The 19,094-nt window shown below is 32.8% G+C and overlaps 1 protein-coding gene across 1 annotated transcript in view; it reads right to left on the reverse strand.

Moving 5' to 3' along the window:
* LOC119611176 (A disintegrin and metalloproteinase with thrombospondin motifs 7-like) overlaps nucleotides 1–17,082 on the reverse strand; it is a 36,932-nt gene extending 19,850 nt beyond the window's left edge. Inside the window, 3 exon segments of the mRNA XM_037966672.1 lie at nucleotides 7,429–7,804; nucleotides 7,864–8,265; nucleotides 17,063–17,082. Coding sequence (XP_037822600.1) covers nucleotides 7,429–7,804; nucleotides 7,864–8,265; nucleotides 17,063–17,082 — 798 coding nt within the window.
* Nucleotides 17,083–19,094: the final 2,012 nt, after the last annotated feature.

Below are 19,094 nucleotides of genomic sequence, written 5' to 3' on the forward strand. Positions count from 1 at the left end.
GTTAACCATTTTCAATAAGCTTCGTTTCCGGTACCATAGAAAATCATCTGCCAAATTTCATTGATTTATCTTCAAAAATGCGACCTGTAGTTTGATTAAAAGGTTTACAAGCCCTATTCGGGGGTTCAGTTGTATGGGGGCTAGATGAGAAAATGGACCGATGTTAACCATTTTCAATAGGCTTCGTCTCTGGGACAATAGAAGATCATGTGCCAAATTTCATTGAATTATCTTCAAAATTGCGACCTGTAGTTTGATTAAAAGTTTACAAGCCCTATTCGGGGGTTCAGTTGTATGGGGGCTAGATGAGAAAATGGACCGATGTTAACCATTTTCAATAGGCTTCGTCTCTGGGACAATAAAAGATCATGTGCCAAATTTAATTGAATTATCTTCAAAATTGCGACCTGTAGTTTGATTACAAGGTTTACAAGCCCTATTCGGGGGCTCAGTTGTATGGGGGCTAGGTGAAATAATGGACCGATATTAACCATTTTCAATAGGCTTCGTCCTTGGGTCAATAGAAGATCATGTGCCAAATTTCATTGACTTATCTTCAAAATTGCGACCTGCAGTTTGATTACAAGGTTTACATGGACGGACAGACGGACGGACGGACGGACGGACAGACGGACGGACATAGCTAAATCGACTCAGAAAATGATTCTAAGCCGATTGGTATACTTTAAGGTGGGTATAGGACCAATATTATTGTGCGTTACAAACATCAGCACAAATCCAATATACCCTCCCCACTAAAGTGGTGTAGGGTATAAATACCAGATGCCCACTAATCAAATAAGATGGATATATTTGTACCCTACAGACACAGTTAACGATTACGACTAGACTATAGGTCATACTATAGAGTAGACCATAGTGCAAGACTTGAATAGGTTATAGTCCAGACTATAGTGTTGGTTATAGACCAGACTAGAGTTTAGAATAAAGACAAAGACTATAGACTAGACTATGAACTAGACTAGACAAAAGTGTGGACTATAGACTAGGCTATACACTAGACTATATACCATGCTATAAACTGGACTATAGGCTAGGCTATCAACTAGTCTAGACTATAGACTAGACTATATACTAGACTATAGACTAGACTATAGACTAGACTATAGACTAGACTATAGACTAGACTATAGACTAGACTATAGACTAGACTATAGACTAGACTATAGACTAGACTATAGACTAGACTATAGACTAGACTATAGACTAGAACTATAGACTAGACTATAGGACTAGACTAATAGACTAGACTAGATAGACCTAGACTAACTAGACTAGACTAATAGACTAGGACTATAGACTAGACATAGACTAGACTATAGACTAGACTATAGACTAGACTATAGACTCGACTATAGGACTAGACTATAGACTAGACTATAGACTAGACTATAGACTAGACTATAGACTAGACTATAGACTAGACTATAGACTAGACTATAGACTAGACTATAGACTAGACTATAGACTAGACTATAGACTAGACTATAGACTAGACTATAGACTAGACTATAGACTAGACCATAGACTAGACTATAGACTAGACTATAGACTAGACTATAGACTAGACTATAGACTAGACTATAGACTAGACTATAGACTAGACTATAGACTAGACTATAGACTAGACTATAGACTAGACTATAGACTAGACTATAGACTAGACTATAGACTAGACTATAGACTAGACTATAGAATAGACTATAGACTAGACTATAGACTAGACTATAGACTAGACTATAGACTAGACTATAGACTAGACTATAGACTAGACAATAGACTAGACTATAGACTAGACTATAGACTAGACTATAGACTAGACTATAGACTAGACTATAGACTAGACTAAAGACTAGACTATAGACTAGAGCTAGACCTATGAACTAGACTATAGACTAGACTATAGACTAGACTATAGACTAGGACTATAGACTAGACTCTAGACTAGACTATAGACTAGAATATAGGACTAGACTATAGACTAGACTATAGACTAGACTATAGACTAGACTATAGACTAGACTATAGACTAGACTATAGACTAGACTATAGACTAGACTATAGACTAGACTATAGACTAGACTATAGACTAGACTATAGACTAGACTATAGACTAGACTATAGACTAGACTATAGACTAGACTATAGACTAGACTATAGACTAGACTATAGACTAGGACTATAGACTAGACTATAGACTAGACTATAGACTAGACTATAGACTAGACTATAGACTAGACTATAGACTAGACTATAGACTAGACTATAGACTAGACTATAGACTAGACTATAGACTAGACTATAGACTAGACTATAGACTAGACTATAGACTAGACTATAGACTAGACTATAGACTAGACTATAGACTAGACTATAGACTAGACTATAGACTAGGACTATAGGACTATTAGAACTGACTATAGACTAGACTATAGACTAGACTATAGACTAGACTATAGACTAGACTATAGACTAGACTATAGACTAGACTATAGGACTAGACTAGTAGACTAGACTAGCCTAGGGCTAGACTATAGACTAGACTATAGACTAGACTATAGACTAGACTATAGCCTAGACTATAGATAGACTATATATAGACTCGACTTACACCCAAATTTAGACTCGACTTAGACTCGGCTATAGATTAGACTATAGAATAGACTATAGAGTAGACTATAGAGTAGACTATAGGCTAGACCATAGAACTGACTATTGATTCGACTATTCAGATTATAGACTTCACTATGGCACAGATTATAGACCATTTAATCTAGATTATAGACTAGATTACAGTCCAGATTGTAGGACTGGGACTATAGTCCATACTATAGACTATAATCTAGTCTAGACAATGGACTACACTATAGAGTATAGGTATATAATAAACTATAGTATATGTACATTCTATATAATCGCGATTATAGTCTTTAGGGCGTCTCCTAAGTCTCACAGTATCAATCAAACTTTACGATCATAAATTTTTGTTTATACTCTAAATTTTGATTGTTTGTTTTTTCAACCAAATTGTTTTCTTCACTCTACTTTAATGAAACAAAAATTATATTGAAAAATAAATAAAAACCCCAAAATAATGTAACAATTATTAACTCCATGACAAAGCAGCATTCAATGAAGAATTAAACTTTTAAATTATTGGTTGTATCGATCGCTCTGCTCCCTTAGTAGAGTAAATACTCTTCACACAAATCTAAAACGCAAGATCGATCCACTTAAGAATATCAATTTTGTTTTTAATATTCTTCTCAGTTTATTAGTGAGAAGTTCAGCTTAAATTGTTGTCAATTCCGCAAACACTTAACAGATTTGAATTGTTATTACAACTTAACGCATACTTAGCAGAGTTGTTATTAACCCATTAATAGGCATTAATAGGTTTAAATTTGTTTATTGTATTAAAAATGCATTTGTTGTTTTAAGATTTTTTTGTAGAAAAATTGGGTTCTTTAAAATTTTGACATTGAATTAGTTAAGAAAATAAAGAAAATATGCTATGAAATATTTCAATTTGGAGAAGTTTTTTTTCAAGAAGTACACCCACTCTTACTTAACTTGTTGCGTTACTAAAAAAAATAGGAACTAATGAAACACTATACTTTAGAAGATACAATATGGTTGACTACAGACTAAGATTAGATTATAGAATACACTATGGACTAGGCTAGACTAGATACAAGACTATAGACTAGATTATAGACTACAGTACAAAATAGACAATATAAAATAGACTGTACTAGATTAAAGCATAGATTATAGTACTAGACTATAGACTAGTCTATAGACCAGACTATAAACAAGATTATACTTAGCTATAGACTAGGCTATAGACTAGTCTATAGACTAGACTACAGACTAGACTATATAGACAAGACTGCAGACTAGACCATATAGACAAGACTATAGACTAGACTATAGACTAGACTATAGACTAGACTATAGACTACACTATAGACTAGACTATAGACTAGACTATAGACTGGACTATAGACTAGACTATAGACTAGACTATCGACTAGACTATAGACTAGACTATAGACTAGACTATAGACTAGACTATAGACTAGACTATAGACTAGACTATAGACTAGACTATAGACTAGACTATAGACTAGACTATAGACTAGACTATAGACTAGACTATAGACTAGACTATATACTAGACTATAGACTAGACTATAGACTAGACTATAGACTAGACTATAGACTAGACTATAGACTAGACTATAGACTAGACTATAGACTAGACTATAGACTAGACTATAGACTAGACTATAGACTAGACTACAGACTAGACTACAGACTAGACTATAGACTAGACTACAGACTAGACTATAGACTAGACTATATACTAGACTATAGACTAGACTATAGACTATAGACTAGACTACAGACTAGACTACAGACTAGACTATAGACTAGACTACAGACTAGACTATAGACTAGACTACAGACTAGACTATAGACTAGACTACAGACTAGACTATAGACTAGACTATAGACTAGACTATAGACTAGACTATAGACTAGACTATAGACTAGACTATAGACTAGACTATAGACTAGACTATAGACTAGACCTATAGACTAGACTATAGACTAGACTATAGACTAGACTATAGACTAGACTATAGACTAGACTATAGACTAGACTATAGACTAGACTATAGACTAGACTATAGACTAGACTATAGACTAGACTATAGACTAGACTATAGACTAGACTATAGACTAGACTATAGACTAGACTATAGACTAGACTATAGACTAGACTATAGACTAGACTATAGACTAGACTATAGACTAGACTATAGACTAGACTATAGACTAGACTATAGACTAGACTATAGACTAGACTATAGACTAGACTATAGACTAGACTATAGACTAGACTATAGACTAGACTATAGACTAGACTAGGACTATAGACTAGACTATAGACTAGACTAGACTAGACTAGACTATAGACTAGACTATAGACTAGACTATAGACTAGACTATAGACTAGACTATAGACTAGACTATAGACTAGACTATAGACTAGACTATAGACTAGACTATAGACTAGACTATAGACTAGACTATAGACTAGACTATAGACTAGACTATAGACTAGACTATAGACTAGACTATAGACTAGACTATAGACTAGACTATAGACTAGACTATAGACTAGACTATAGACTAGACTATAGACTAGACTATAGACTAGACTATAGACTAGACTATAGACTAGACTATAGACTAGACTATAGACTAGACTATAGACTAGACTATAGACTAGACTATAGACTAGACTATAGACTAGACTATAGACTAGACTATAGACTAGACTATAGACTAGACTATAGACTAGACTATAGACTAGACTATAGACTAGACTATAGACTAGACTATAGACTAGACTATAGACTAGACTATAGACTAGACTATAGACTAGACTATAGACTAGATAGAGCGTAGACTATAGACTAGACTATAGACTAGACTATAGACTAGACTATAGACTAGACTATAGACTATGAACTATAGACTAGACTATAGACTAGACTATAGGACTAGACTATAGACTAGACTATAGACTAGACTATAGACTAGACTAATAGACTAGATACTAGACTAGGACTAAGACTAGACTATAGACCTAGACTATAGACTAGACTATATACTAGACTATAGACTAGACTATAGACTAGACTATAGACTAGACTATAAGACTAGACTATAGACTAGACGATAGACTAGACTATAGACTAGACTATAGACTAGACTATGGACTAGACTATGACTAGACTATAGACTAGACTATAGACTAGACTAAGACTAGACTATAGACTAGACTATAGACTAGACTATGACTAGACTAGGGACCTATAGACTAGACTATAGACTAGACTATAGACTAGACTATAGACTAGACTATAGACTAGACTATAGACTAGACTATAGACTAGACTATAGACTAGACTATAGACTAGACTATAGACTAGACTATAGACTAGACTATAGACTAGACTATATAGACTAGACTATAGACTAGACTATAGACTAGACTATAGACTAGACTATAGACTAGACTATAGACTAGACTATAGACTAGACTATAGACTAGACTATAGACTAGACTTAACTAGACTATGACTAGACTATAGACTAGACTATAGACTAGACTATAGACTAGACTATAACTAGACTATAGACTAGACTATAGACTAGACTATAGACTAGACTATAGACTAGACTATAGACTAGACTATAGACTAGACTATAGACTAGACTATAGACTAGACTATAGACTAGACTATAGACTAGACTATGGACTAGACTATGGACTAGACTATAGACTAGACTATAGACTAGACTATAGACTAGACTATAGACTAGACTATAGACTAGACTATAGACTAGATTATAGACTAGACTATAGACTAGACTATAGACTAGACTATAGACTAGACTATAGACTAGACTAGACTATAGACTAGACTATAGACTAGACTATAGACTAGACTATAGACTAGACTATAGACTAGACTATAGACTAGACTATAGACTAGACTATAGACTAGACTATAGACTAGACTATAGACTAGAATATAGACCTGTATATAGACTATAAACTAGACTGTGGACTAGATTGTAGACTAGGGTAAAGAAACCCAAGATTAAGTTTCTAAATAATTCTTTTATTATAAAGTTATAAAAACGTTTTTAACTGCCTGCCTTATTTCCACTTTTTCCTTTGGATTTCATAATAATAGAGATCAATTTCAAAAATTCAATATTTAATCATACAAAAAAGTTCAACAGGTCAACACTTATTTAGCGGCATAAATGTGTATCATAATTTTTAAAAGATCCTAAACATGATCATCATGTGTTTACCGCCAAACAACAACAATTGCCACCTTCTTAGGCTAAACTGACCATTAGGTATTAAGAAGAGAAGAAAAGAACAACTAATTTAAACTCTTTAGCTAAATGATATTTGTAGCAGAGATCATCATACCTAAACAACAGAGAGCGGGAGAAATCAAATTTTTAATAATCTGTGAGCTTTTTTTGAAAAGTTTACTCTTTGTGCCGTTCCAGGGTTTATGATCAACATGATCACAAGACAAGAAATTATAGCTGAAACGTGTTGAAAGACTCACTAAACAGAGAAGCTTCGAAGAACATGAAAAATTGAACAAGACGTTTAAAAAAAGATTAAATTTAACAAGAATCATACAAAATGGTAATGATATTTAAAGAATTTAATCAATAGTCCAAGCACTTGTTCACAGACAAATAATAACAACAACAATAACCATATGATCATGATCATGTGATCTTCAGCATTAGCTTTAACATCCATCAATCAGTTGGATTAAAATTCAAAAGGATTACCTTGCATATGCCCTCCACACAGACCGCCTTCCGCCTATAATAATGTGTATAATAAACGGCTGGTTTCTCGCATGGCGTCCCATCAGTTACTGATTGATTCATACTAATGAATATATCGGAATCAATGGGTTTACAATACAATTCACATTCATTATGTTCCTTTTCATAGCCCTGCCATGTATAGAATTTTCCTTTATACTGCTGGCGATTATAGGCCGAACATTGTTCATCGCGCATTTGACGATTGGTAAATTTACATTTCTCATCTTTACACAGGCGGTATTTTTTCATAATGCCAAAACAGCCGGTGGTCTTGTCGGCTAAATCGGGATAGAAAGTGATTTCCAAAGCATCAGAGTCGGTGGTATTTTGTATTCTAATGAGAAGTCAAAAACAATTAGTGTGGGTTACAAAGAATTCAATCATATTGAGCACCTTTTAATACACTGTCTTTTTCGTATTTGCACACACGAATTCGAACATCTACTCCATTTCTCCCAGCGACCCCAGGCATAAGTGGTGCCTACTCTCTTGATAATGTTAATATTTCTTTGGCGTGAACCATGTTTTCCACCACTACCGCCACCAACATTCTCATTTTCATAACCACCCTCTTCGTCCCCATCATTGTCATCATAGTCATCTTCATAATCATTAGTTTCTTCTGGTTTCTTAGAGCTTTTGGCTTTTTTATTGGTTATTTTTATATTATCCAAGCGTGACAAAGATTTAGTCAATTGTAAGGAACTTTTGGCATCTATAACATTAGATGATTTTGATGCGGAGGCAACTTTCAGGAAATTGGCAAAGCATATAAGTACTAGAAAAAAGCTTAAGCTGAAAATATACCAAATACTTTAAAGCTTTTTTATTTTATAAAACTTAAAGTTTGTCTAAAGTTTTAAATAAAAACCAACTTGGAAATTGAAAGCTTTACAAATATCTGTAACTGTACAGTAATATAATCATTAATCTTTACTCTGACCTATAAAATGGAACAGACCCTATTCTATAATCTGGAGTAAAGTCTGCACTATTGCTAGTCGAACGTTTAGACTATAACTCATCCAGTATATAGTTTGGACTACATTATGGTAAATAGTCTAGCATTGCCTTTAGTTTGGACTATAGTATGGCTATAGTTGTCTACAGTTTGGACTATAGTTGTCTATATCGTCAAAAGCGCCTACACTATATAGTCTAGTCTATAGTCTGGAATATAGTCTAGTCCATAGTTTAGACTACAGTCTAGCCTATAGTCTGGACTGTAGTTTAGACTATAGTCTGGACTATAGTCCAGTTTATAGTGTGGAATATAGTCTAGTCTATAGTCTGGACTATAGTCTAGTCTATAATTTGGACTATATTCTAGTCTATAGTCTGGACTATAGTTTAGTCTATAGTCTGTACTATGGTCTAGTCTATAGTCTGGACTATAGTCTAGTTTATAGTCTGGACTATAGTCTATAGTCTGAACTATAGTCTACTCTATAATATGGACTATAGTCTACTCTGTAGTCTGGACTATAATATAGTCTATAGTCTGGACTATAGTCTAGTCTACAGTTTGGTCATTATAGTCAAGTCTATAGTCTGAACTATAGTATGGTCTATAATCTTGTCTATAGTCTGGACAATATGTAGACTAGTCTATAGTGTGACTTATAACTTCTTGTCTTGTCTGTAGTCTGGACTATAGTCTAGACTATAGTCTAGTCTATAGTCTAGACTATAGTCTAGTCTATAGTCTAGACTATAGTCTAGTCTATAGTCTGGACTATAGTCTAGTCTATAGTCTGGACTATAGTCTAGTCTATAGTCTGGACTATAGTCTAGTCTATAGTCTGGAATATGGTCTAGTCTATAGTCTGGAATATGGTCTAGTCTATAGTCTACTCTATTGTCTGGACTATGGTCTAGTCTATAGTCTGGACTATAGTTTAGTCTATAGTCTGGACTACAGTCTAGTCTATAGTCTGGACTATAGTTTAGTCTATAGTCTGGAGTATAGTCTAGTCTATAGTCTGGACTATAGTTTAGTCTATAGTCTGGACTATAGCCTAGTCTATAGTCTGGACTATAGCCTAGTCTATAGTCTGGAATATAGTCTATGCTATAGTCGGAACTATAGTCTAGTCTATAGTCTGGACTATAGCACAGTCTATATTGTGGACTATAGTCTAATCTAGATTCTGTTCTATAAGCTAGTCAATAGCCTGGACTATAGTCTAGTCAATAGTCTGAACTATAGTCTAGTCTATAGTGTGGACTATAGTCTACATACTAGAATATACTCTAGTCTATACACATATTTTCAATTTCTTTTTCTAAAAACCCCTTAATGACTCATTTCTCAATTTAGCAAAATTATCTCAACAAAAATTTCCATTTTAATTCAAATACCTCCATAATTTCCTCACTTTAAGCTTGAATTAAACTCAACAATAAAAGAGTTTAAACAAAAGGAAAGAGAATGACTTTTTCCTGACATCATTTACAATATGTATTGTTTTAAAGCAGACATCATTTTTGAACATCAGTTAAGCTTCAGTGCATTCTAGTTTATTTTTCCTCTAAACAATGAATATTTGAACTAAATTAGAACAAATCTTTCAAAACAGAGCAAAAACAAAATAATCATTCATTAATAAATTTGATATCGTTATACAAAAAAGTGCTAAACTGAAAAGGTGAACAATTATTTCGAGGAAAAATAGAAAGTAGCAGCAGAGAATGCTAAAGATCAATTGATAATTAAGGGTAATTGTTATTAGAAAATTAGTTAATAAATGTATATAATTAAATGGGTGGGGACATTTTAACACCCATTATAAATAAAATAGAAAAATTACAAAACTATTTTTAGAAAAACAATGGAAATGTTCAATTATTAAAATATCACACGTTTTTCGGCGAGTTTTAGAAATATGACTCATTTTCCAGTAAGTAGTAGTTATCTTTCAAAAAACTTTAAAAAATCTTTATGAACCAGATTAAAGTCTAACTTATAGTCTAGTCTATAATCTAATTTATAGTCCAGTCCAAAGACTAGTCTATAATATAGTCCAAAAACTAGCCTAATCTATTTTCTAGTCTATAGTCTAGTCTCTAGTCTAGTCTATAGTCTAGTCTATAGTCTAGTCTATAGTCTAGTCTATAGTCTAGTCTATAGTCTAGTCTATAGTCTAGTCTATAGTTTAGTCTATAGTCTAGTCTATAGTCTAGTCTATAGTCTAGTCTATAGTCTAGTCTATAGTCTAGTCTATAGTCTAGTCTATAGTCTAGTCTATAGTCTAGTCTATAGTCTAGTCTATAGTCTAGTCTATAGTCTAGTCTATAGTCTAGTCTATAGTCTAGTCTATAGTCTAGTCTATAGTCTAGTCTATAGTCTAGTCTATAGTCTAGTCTATAGTCTAGTCTATAGTCTAGTCTATAGTCTAGTCTATAGTCTAGTCTATAGTCTAGTCTATAGTCTAGTCTATAGTCTAGTCTATAGTCTAGTCTATAGTCTAGTCTATAGTCTAGTCTATAGTCTAGTCTATAGTCTAGTCTATAGTCTAGTCTATAGTCTAGTCTATAGTCTAGTCTATAGTCTAGTCTATAGTCTAGTCTATAGTCTAGTCTATAGTCTAGTCTATAGTAGTCTATAGTCTAGTCTATAGTCTAGTCTATAGTCTAGTCTATAGTCTAGTCTATAGTCTAGTCTATAGTCTAGTCTATAGTCTAGTCTATAGTCTAGTCTATAGTCTAGTCTATAGTCTAGTCTATAGTCTAGTCTATAGTCTAGTCTATAGTCTAGTCTATAGTCTAGTCTATAGTCTAGTCTATAGTCTAGTCTATAGTCTAGTCTATAGTCTAGTCTATGGTCTAGTCTATAGTCTAGTCTATAGTCTAGTCTATAGTCTAGTCTAGTCTATAGTCTAGTCTATAGTCTAGTCTATAGTCTAGTCTATAGTCTAGTCTATAGTCTAGTCTATAGTCTAGTCTATAATCTAGTCTATAATCTAGTCTATAGTCTATGCTAGTCTAGTCTATAGTCTAGTCTATACTCTAGTCGATAGTCTAGTCTATAGTCTGGTCTATAGTCTGGTCTATAGTCTAGTCTATAGTCTAGTCTATAGTCTAGTTTTTAGTCTAGTCTATAGTCTAGTCTATAGCCTAGTTTTTAATGTAGTCTATAGTCTAGTCCATAGTCTAGTCTATAGTCTAGTGTTTTAGTCTAGTCTATAGTCTAGTCTATAGTCTAGTCTATAGTCTAGTCTATAGTCTAGTCTATAGTCTAGTCTATAGTCTAGTCTATAGTCTAGTCTATAGTCTAGTCTATAGTCTAGTCTATAGTCTAGTCTATAGTCTAGTCTATAGTCTAGTCTGTAGTCTAGTCTATAGTCTAGTCTATAGTCTAGTCTATAGTCTAGTCTATAGTCTAGTCTATAGTCTAGTCTATAGTCTAGTCTATAGTCTAGTCTATAGTCTAGTCTATAGTCTAGTCTATAGTCTAGTCTAGAGTCTAGTCTATAATCTAGTCTATAATCTAGTCTATAGTCTATGCTATAGTCTAGTCTATAATCTAGTCTATACTCTAGTCTGGAGTAATAGTCTGGTCTATAGTCTGGTCTATAGTCTGGTCTATAGTCTAGTCTATAGTCTAGTCTATAGTCTAGTCTATAGTCTAGTCTATAGTTTAGTCTATAGTCTAGTCTATAGTCTAGTCGATAGTCTAGTCTATAGTCTAGTCTATAGTCCTAGGTCTATAGTCTAGTCTATAGTCTAGTCTATAGTCTATAGTCTAGTCTATAGTCTAGTCTATAGTCTAGTCTATAGTCTAGTCTATAGTCTAGTCTATAGTCTAGTCTATAGTCTAGTCATAGCCTAGTCTTATGTCTAGTCTATAGTCTAGTCTATAGTCTAGTCTATAGTCTAGTCTATAGTCTAGTCTATAGTCTAGTCTATAGTCTAGTCTATAGTCTAGTCTATAGTCTAGTCTATAGTCTAGTCCATAGTCTAGTCTATAGTGTAGTCTATAGTCTAGTCTATAGTCTAGTCTATAGTCTAGTCTATAGTCTAGTCTATAGTCTAGTCTATAGTCTAGTCTAGTAGTCTAGGTCTAGTAGTCTAGTCTATAGGTCTAGTCTATAGTCTAGTCTATAGTCTAGTCTATAGTCTAGTCTATAGTCTAGTCTATAGTCTAGTCTATAGTCTAGTCTATAGTCTAGTCTATAGTCTAGTCCTATAGTCTAGTCTATAGTCTAGTCTATAGTCTAGTCTATAGTCTAGTCTATAGTCTAGTCTATAGTCTAGTCTATAGTCTAGTCTATAGTCTAGTCTATAGTCTAGTCTATAGTCTAGTCTATAGTCTAGTCTATAGTCTAGTCTATAGTCTAGTCTATAGTCTAGTCTATAGTCTAGTCTATAGTCTAGTCTATAGTCTAGTCTATAGTCTAGTCTAGTCTAGTCTATAGTCTAGTCTATAGTCTAGTCTATAGTCTAGTCTATAGTCTAGTCTATAGTCTAGTCTATAGTCTAGTCTATAGTCTAGTCTATAGTCTAGTCTATAGTCTAGTCTATAGTCTAGTCTATAGTCTAGTCTATAGTCTAGTCTATAGTCTAGTCTATAGTCTAGTCTATAGTCTAGTCTATAGTCTAGTCTATAGTCTAGTCTATAGTCTAGTCTATAGTCTAGTCTATAGTCTAGTCTATAGTCTAGTCTATAGTCTAGTCTATAGTCTAGTCTATAGTCTAGTCTATAGTCTAGTCTATAGTCTAGTCTATAGTCTAGTCTATAGTCTAGTCTATAGTCTAGTCTATAGTCTAGTCTATAGTCTAGTCTATAGTCTAGTCTATAGTCTAGTCTACAGTCTAGTCTATAGTCTAGTCTATATCTAGTCTATAGTCTAGTCTATAGTCTAGTCTGTAGTCTAGTCTAGTCTAGTCTATAGTCTAGTCTATAGTCTAGTCTATAGTCTAGTCTATAGTCTAGTCTATAGTCTAGTCTGTAGTCTAGTCTATAGTCTAGTCTATAGTCTAGTCTAGTCTATAGTCTAGTATATAGTCTAGTCTAGTCTATAGTCTAGTCTATAGTCTAGTCTATAGGCTAGTCTATAGTCTAGTCTATAGTCTAGTCTATAGTCTAGTCTATAGTCTAGTCTATAGTCTAGTCTATAGCCTAGTCTATAGTCTAGTCTATAGTCTAGTCTATAGTCTAGTCTATAGTCTAGTCTATAGTCTAGTCTATAGTCTAGTCTATAGTCTAGTCTATAGTCTAGTATAGTCTAGTCTATAGTCTAGTCTATAGTCTAGTCCATAGTCTAGTCTATAGTGTAGTCTATAGTCTAGTCTATAGTCTAGTCTATAGTCTAGTCTATAGTCTAGTCTATAGTCTAGTCTATAGTCTAGTCTATAGTCTAGTCTATAGTCTAGTCTATAGTCTAGTCTATAGTCTAGTCTATAGTCTAGTCTATAGTCTAGTCTATAGTCTAGTCTATAGTCTAGTCTATAGTCTAGTCTATAGTCTAGTCTATAGTCTAGTCTATAGTCTAGTCTATAGTCTAGTCTATAGACTAGTCTATAGTCTAGTCTATAGTCTAGTCTAGTCTATAGTCTAGTCTAGTCTATAGTCTAGTCTAGTCTAGTATAGTCTAGTCTATAGTCTAGTCTATAGTCTAGTCTATAGTCTAGTCTATAGTCTAGTCTATAGTCTAGTCTGTAGTCTAGTCTATAGTCTAGTCTATAGTCTAGTCTATAGTCTAGTCTGTAGTCTAGTCTATAGTCTAGTCTATAGTCTAGTCTATAGTCTAGTCTATAGTCTAGTCTATAGTCTAGTCTATAGTCTAGTCTATAGTCTAGTCTATAGTCTAGTCTATAGTCTAGTCTATAGTCTAGTCTATAGTCTAGTCTATAGTCTAGTCTATAGTCTAGTCTATAGTCTAGTCTATAGTCTAGTCTATAGTCTAGTCTATAGTCTAGTCTATAGTCTAGTCTATAGTCTAGTCTATAGTCTAGTCTAGTGTATAGTCAGTCTATAGTCTAGTCTATAGTCTAGTCTATAGTCTAGTCTATAGTCTAGTCTATAGTCTAGTCTATAGTCTAGTCTATAGTCTAGTCTATAGTCTAGTCTATAGTCTAGTCTATAGTCTAGTCTAGTCTAGTCTAGTCTATAGTCTAGTCTATAGTCTAGTCTATAGTCTAGTCTATAGTCTAGTCTATAGTCTAGTCTATAGTCTAGTCTATAGTCTAGTCTATAGTCTAGTCTATAGTCTAGTCTATAGTCTAGTCTATAGTCTAGTCTATAGTCTAGTCTATAGTCTAGTCTATAGTCTAGTCTATAGTCTAGTCTATAGTCTAGTCTATAGTCTAGTCTATAGTCTAGTCTATAGTCTAGTCTATAGTCTAGTCTATAGTCTAGTCTATAGTCTAGTCTATAGTCTAGTCTAGTCTAGTCTATAGTCTAGTCTATAGTCTAGTCTATAGTCTAGTCTATAGTCTAGTCTATAGTCTAGTCTATAGTCTAGTCTATAGTCTAGTCTATAGTCTAGTCTATAGTCTAGTCTATAGTCTACTCTATAGTCTAGTCTATAGTCTAGTCTATAGTCTAGTCTATAGTCTAGTCTATAGTCTAGTCTATAGTCTAGTCTATAGTCTAGTCTATAGTCTAGTCTATAGTCTAGTCTATAGTCTAGTCTATAGTCTAGTCTATAGTCTAGTCTATAGTCTAGTCTATAGTCTAGTCTATAGTCTAGTCTATAGTCTAGTCTATAGTCTAGTCTATAGTCTAGTCTATAGTCTAGTCTATAGTCTAGTCTATAGTCTAGTCTATAGTCTATCTAGTCTATAGTCTAGTCTATAGTCTAGTCTATAGTCTAGTCTACAGTGTCTAGTCTATAGTCTAGTCTATCTAGTCTATAGTCTAGTCTATAGTCTAGTCTGTAGTCTAGTCTATAGTCTAGTCTATAGTCTAGTCTATAGTCTAGTCTATAGTCTAGTCTATAGTCTAGTCTGTAGTCTAGTCTATAGTCTAGTCTATAGTCTAGTCTGTAGTCTAGTCTATAGTCTAGTCTATAGTCTAGTCTAGTATAGTCTAGTCTAGTCTATAGTCTAGTCTATAGTCTAGTCTATAGTCTAGTCTATAGTATAGTCTAGTCTAGTCTATAGCCTAGTCTATAGTCTAGTCTATAGTCTAGTCTATAGTCTAGTCTATAGTCTAGTCTATAGTCTAGTCTATAGTCTAGTCTATAGTCTAGTCTATAGTCTAGTCTATAGTCTAGTCTATAGTCTAGTCTATAGTCTAGTCATAGTCTAGTCTATAGTGTAGTCTATAGTCTAGTCTATAGTCTAGTCTATAGTCTAGTCTATAGTCTAGTCTATAGTCTAGTCTATAGTCTAGTCTATAGTCTAGTCTATAGTCTAGTCTATAGTCTAGTCTATAGTCTAGTCTATAGTCTAGTCTATAGTCTAGTCTATAGTCTAGTTTATAGTCTAGTCATAGTCTAGTCTATAGTCTAGTCTAGTCTATAGTCTAGTCTATAGTCTAGTCTATAGTCTAGTCTATAGTCTAGACTATAGTCTAGTCTATAGTCTAGTCTATAGTCTAGTCTATAGTCTAGTCTATAGTCTAGTCTATAGTCTAGTCTATAGTCTAGTCTATAGTCTAGTCTATCGTCTAGTCTAAGTCTAGTCTATAGTCTAGTCTATAGTCTAGTCTATAGTCTAGTCTATAGTCTAGTCTATAGTCTAGTCTATAGTCTAGTCTATAGTCTAGTCTAGTCTAGTCTATAGTCTAGTCTATAGTCTCGTCTATAGTTTAGTCTATAGTCTAGTCTATAGTCTAGTCTATAGTCTCGTCTATAGTCTAGTCTATAGTCTAGTCTATAGTCTAGTCTATAGTCTAGTCTATAGTCAGCTATAGTCTAGTCTATAGTCTAGTCTATAGTCTAGTCTATAGCTATCTATAGTCTAGTCTATAGTCTAGTCTATAGTCTAGTCTATAGTCTAGTCTATAGTCTAGTCTATAGTCTAGTCTATAGTCTAGTCTATAGTCTAGTCTATAGTCTAGTCTATAGTCTAGTCTATAGTCTAGTCTATAGTCTAGTCTATAGTCTAGTCTATAGTCTAGTCTATAGTCTAGTCTAGTTAAGTCTAGTCTATAGTCTAGTCTATAGTCTAGTCTATAGTCTAGTCTATAGTCTAGTCTATAGTCTAGTCTATAGTCTAGTCTATAGTCTAGTCTATAGTCTAGTCTATAGTCTAGTCTATAGTCTAGTCTATAGTCTAGTCTATAGTCTAGTCTATAGTCTAGTCTATAGTCTAGTCTGTAGTGTAGTCCATAGTCTAGTCTATACACTAGTTTTTAGTCCAGTCTATAGTCAAGTCTATAGGCTTGTCTATAGCCTAGTTTATAGTCCAGTCCAATAAAGCTATTGTATTGGATATTTATTTTTAGCACTTTTTTATTGCACTTTGTACTTCTCTACTCCACTTTTCTAATTTATATTTTGTTTCATTTTATCGTAATTAGTTGTTGTATTTCGATCTGTTTTAAATCTACATATTTCCAGTATAGTGCGTTAAAACGCCCTCACTTTTTTGCACTCACAATAATCATTAAGTTTAATTAAATAATAGATTATGAAAAACAAACCTGATAACATTACAATACATTGTAAAATGTTATAAAAATTAAATAACTATTTAAATTTATTATATTTTTTATAAATTTAATTCCTTTAAAAAAAAACGCTGCTCTTTTTTAAATAAACGTTTTAACCCTTAACAAATCTCAAGCACAACTGAAATTGTTATTAACTGAAAATTATAATTTTTTCTAATAATTTGCTTTCAGAATACCAAGTACACAATAACAAAAACATTTTCTCTTTACTTTTTGTGAAAGAAAAATGTTTAAAAATTTATACGGTTTTAATAAACAAGCAATACAAGCAATAAAATTAATTTAATATAATTTATCTTTTTAGAATTTTGTTTATTTTGAACTTGTGTATAGTAAATAAAAATAATACTTAAATAAATGTATGAAAATGTGTTGGTAAATTTTCATTCTTTGTTATCATAATAACAAACTCTAAAGAAAAGTAAAGTTTAAAATTTGAGAAAATATGTTTTCAAAATAAATGCAGTTTTTTTTTCAATTTTGTTTTAATCATTTGTTTAATTAAGATAACGTTTTTTGGACAATTTTTAAATAATTTTTTTTTAACACAAGCAACTGCAAAAATGTTAAGAATCAAACATTTTAACATTTACATTACATTTTTCTTAATAAAACAATAAAAAATGCATTTTTAATAACGTTTGAAAAATAACTTAAAAACTAGCAGCATACTTTTAGGATGAACAATTTTGACCCATAGATTCTAAGCTTTTAAACTAACGGCAGTTCTGCTGAAATTCTGCTTATTCACCAAATCAAGAATTCCAGTTTTTGACGGCGTTAAATATTACTTTAATGGACTTTGTAGTCTGATGAACAATGGTGCCACTTTGCTGATTTTGAACACTATAGACTAGAATTATAAAGCTAAACTATAAAGCTAAACTATAATATAGACTATAATATAGACTATAATATAGACTATAATATAGACTAGATTATAGACTATACTATAGAATAGACTATAGACCAGACTATAGAATAGACTATAGACCAGACTATAGACTAGACTATAGAATAGACTATAGACCAGACTATAGACTAGACCAATGGTGCCACTTTGCTGATTAGACTAGAATTATAAAACTAGACTATAGACTAGAATATAAACTGGACTGCAGACTAGACTATAGAGTAGTCGATAGACTAGACTATAGACTAGACTATATACTAGACTATAGACTATACTATAGACCAGACTATATACTAGACTATAGACTATACTATAGACTAGACTATAGACTAGACTATAGACTAGACTATAGACTAGACTATAGACTAGACTGTAGACTAGACTATAGACTAGTCTATAGACTAGACTATAGACTAGACTATAGACTAGACTATGGACTAGACTATAGACAAGACTATAGACTAGAATATAGACTAGACTATAGACTAGACTATAGACTAGACTATAGACTAGACTAGACTATACTATAGACTATACTATAGACTAGACTATAGACTAGACTATAGACTAGACTATAGACTAGACTATAGACTAGACTATAGACTAGACTATAGACTAGACTATAGACTAGACTATAGACTAGACTATAGACTAGACTATAGACTAGACTATAGACTAGACTATAGACTAGACTATAGACTAGACTATAGACTAGACTATAGACTAGACTATAGACTAGACTATAGACTAGACTATAGACTAGACTATAGACTAGACTATAGACTAGACTATAGACTAGACTATAGACTAGACTATAGACTAGACTATAGACTAGACTATAGACTAGACTATAGACTAGACTATAGACTAGACTATAGACTAGACTATAGACTAGACTATAGACTAGACTATAGACTAGACTATAGACTAGACTATAGACTAGACTATAGACTAGACTATAGACTAGACTATAGACTAGACTATAGACTAGACTATAGACTAGACTATAGACTAGACTATAGACTAGACTATAGACTAGACTATAGACTAGACTAGACTAGACTAGACTAGACTAGACTAGACTATAGA

Source organism: Lucilia sericata, unplaced genomic scaffold (assembly GCF_015586225.1).
Source record: "Lucilia sericata isolate MDLA Ls3-8-SP2 unplaced genomic scaffold, ASM1558622v1 Contig001385F_arrow, whole genome shotgun sequence".
Taxonomy (NCBI): Eukaryota; Metazoa; Arthropoda; class Insecta; order Diptera; family Calliphoridae; genus Lucilia; species Lucilia sericata.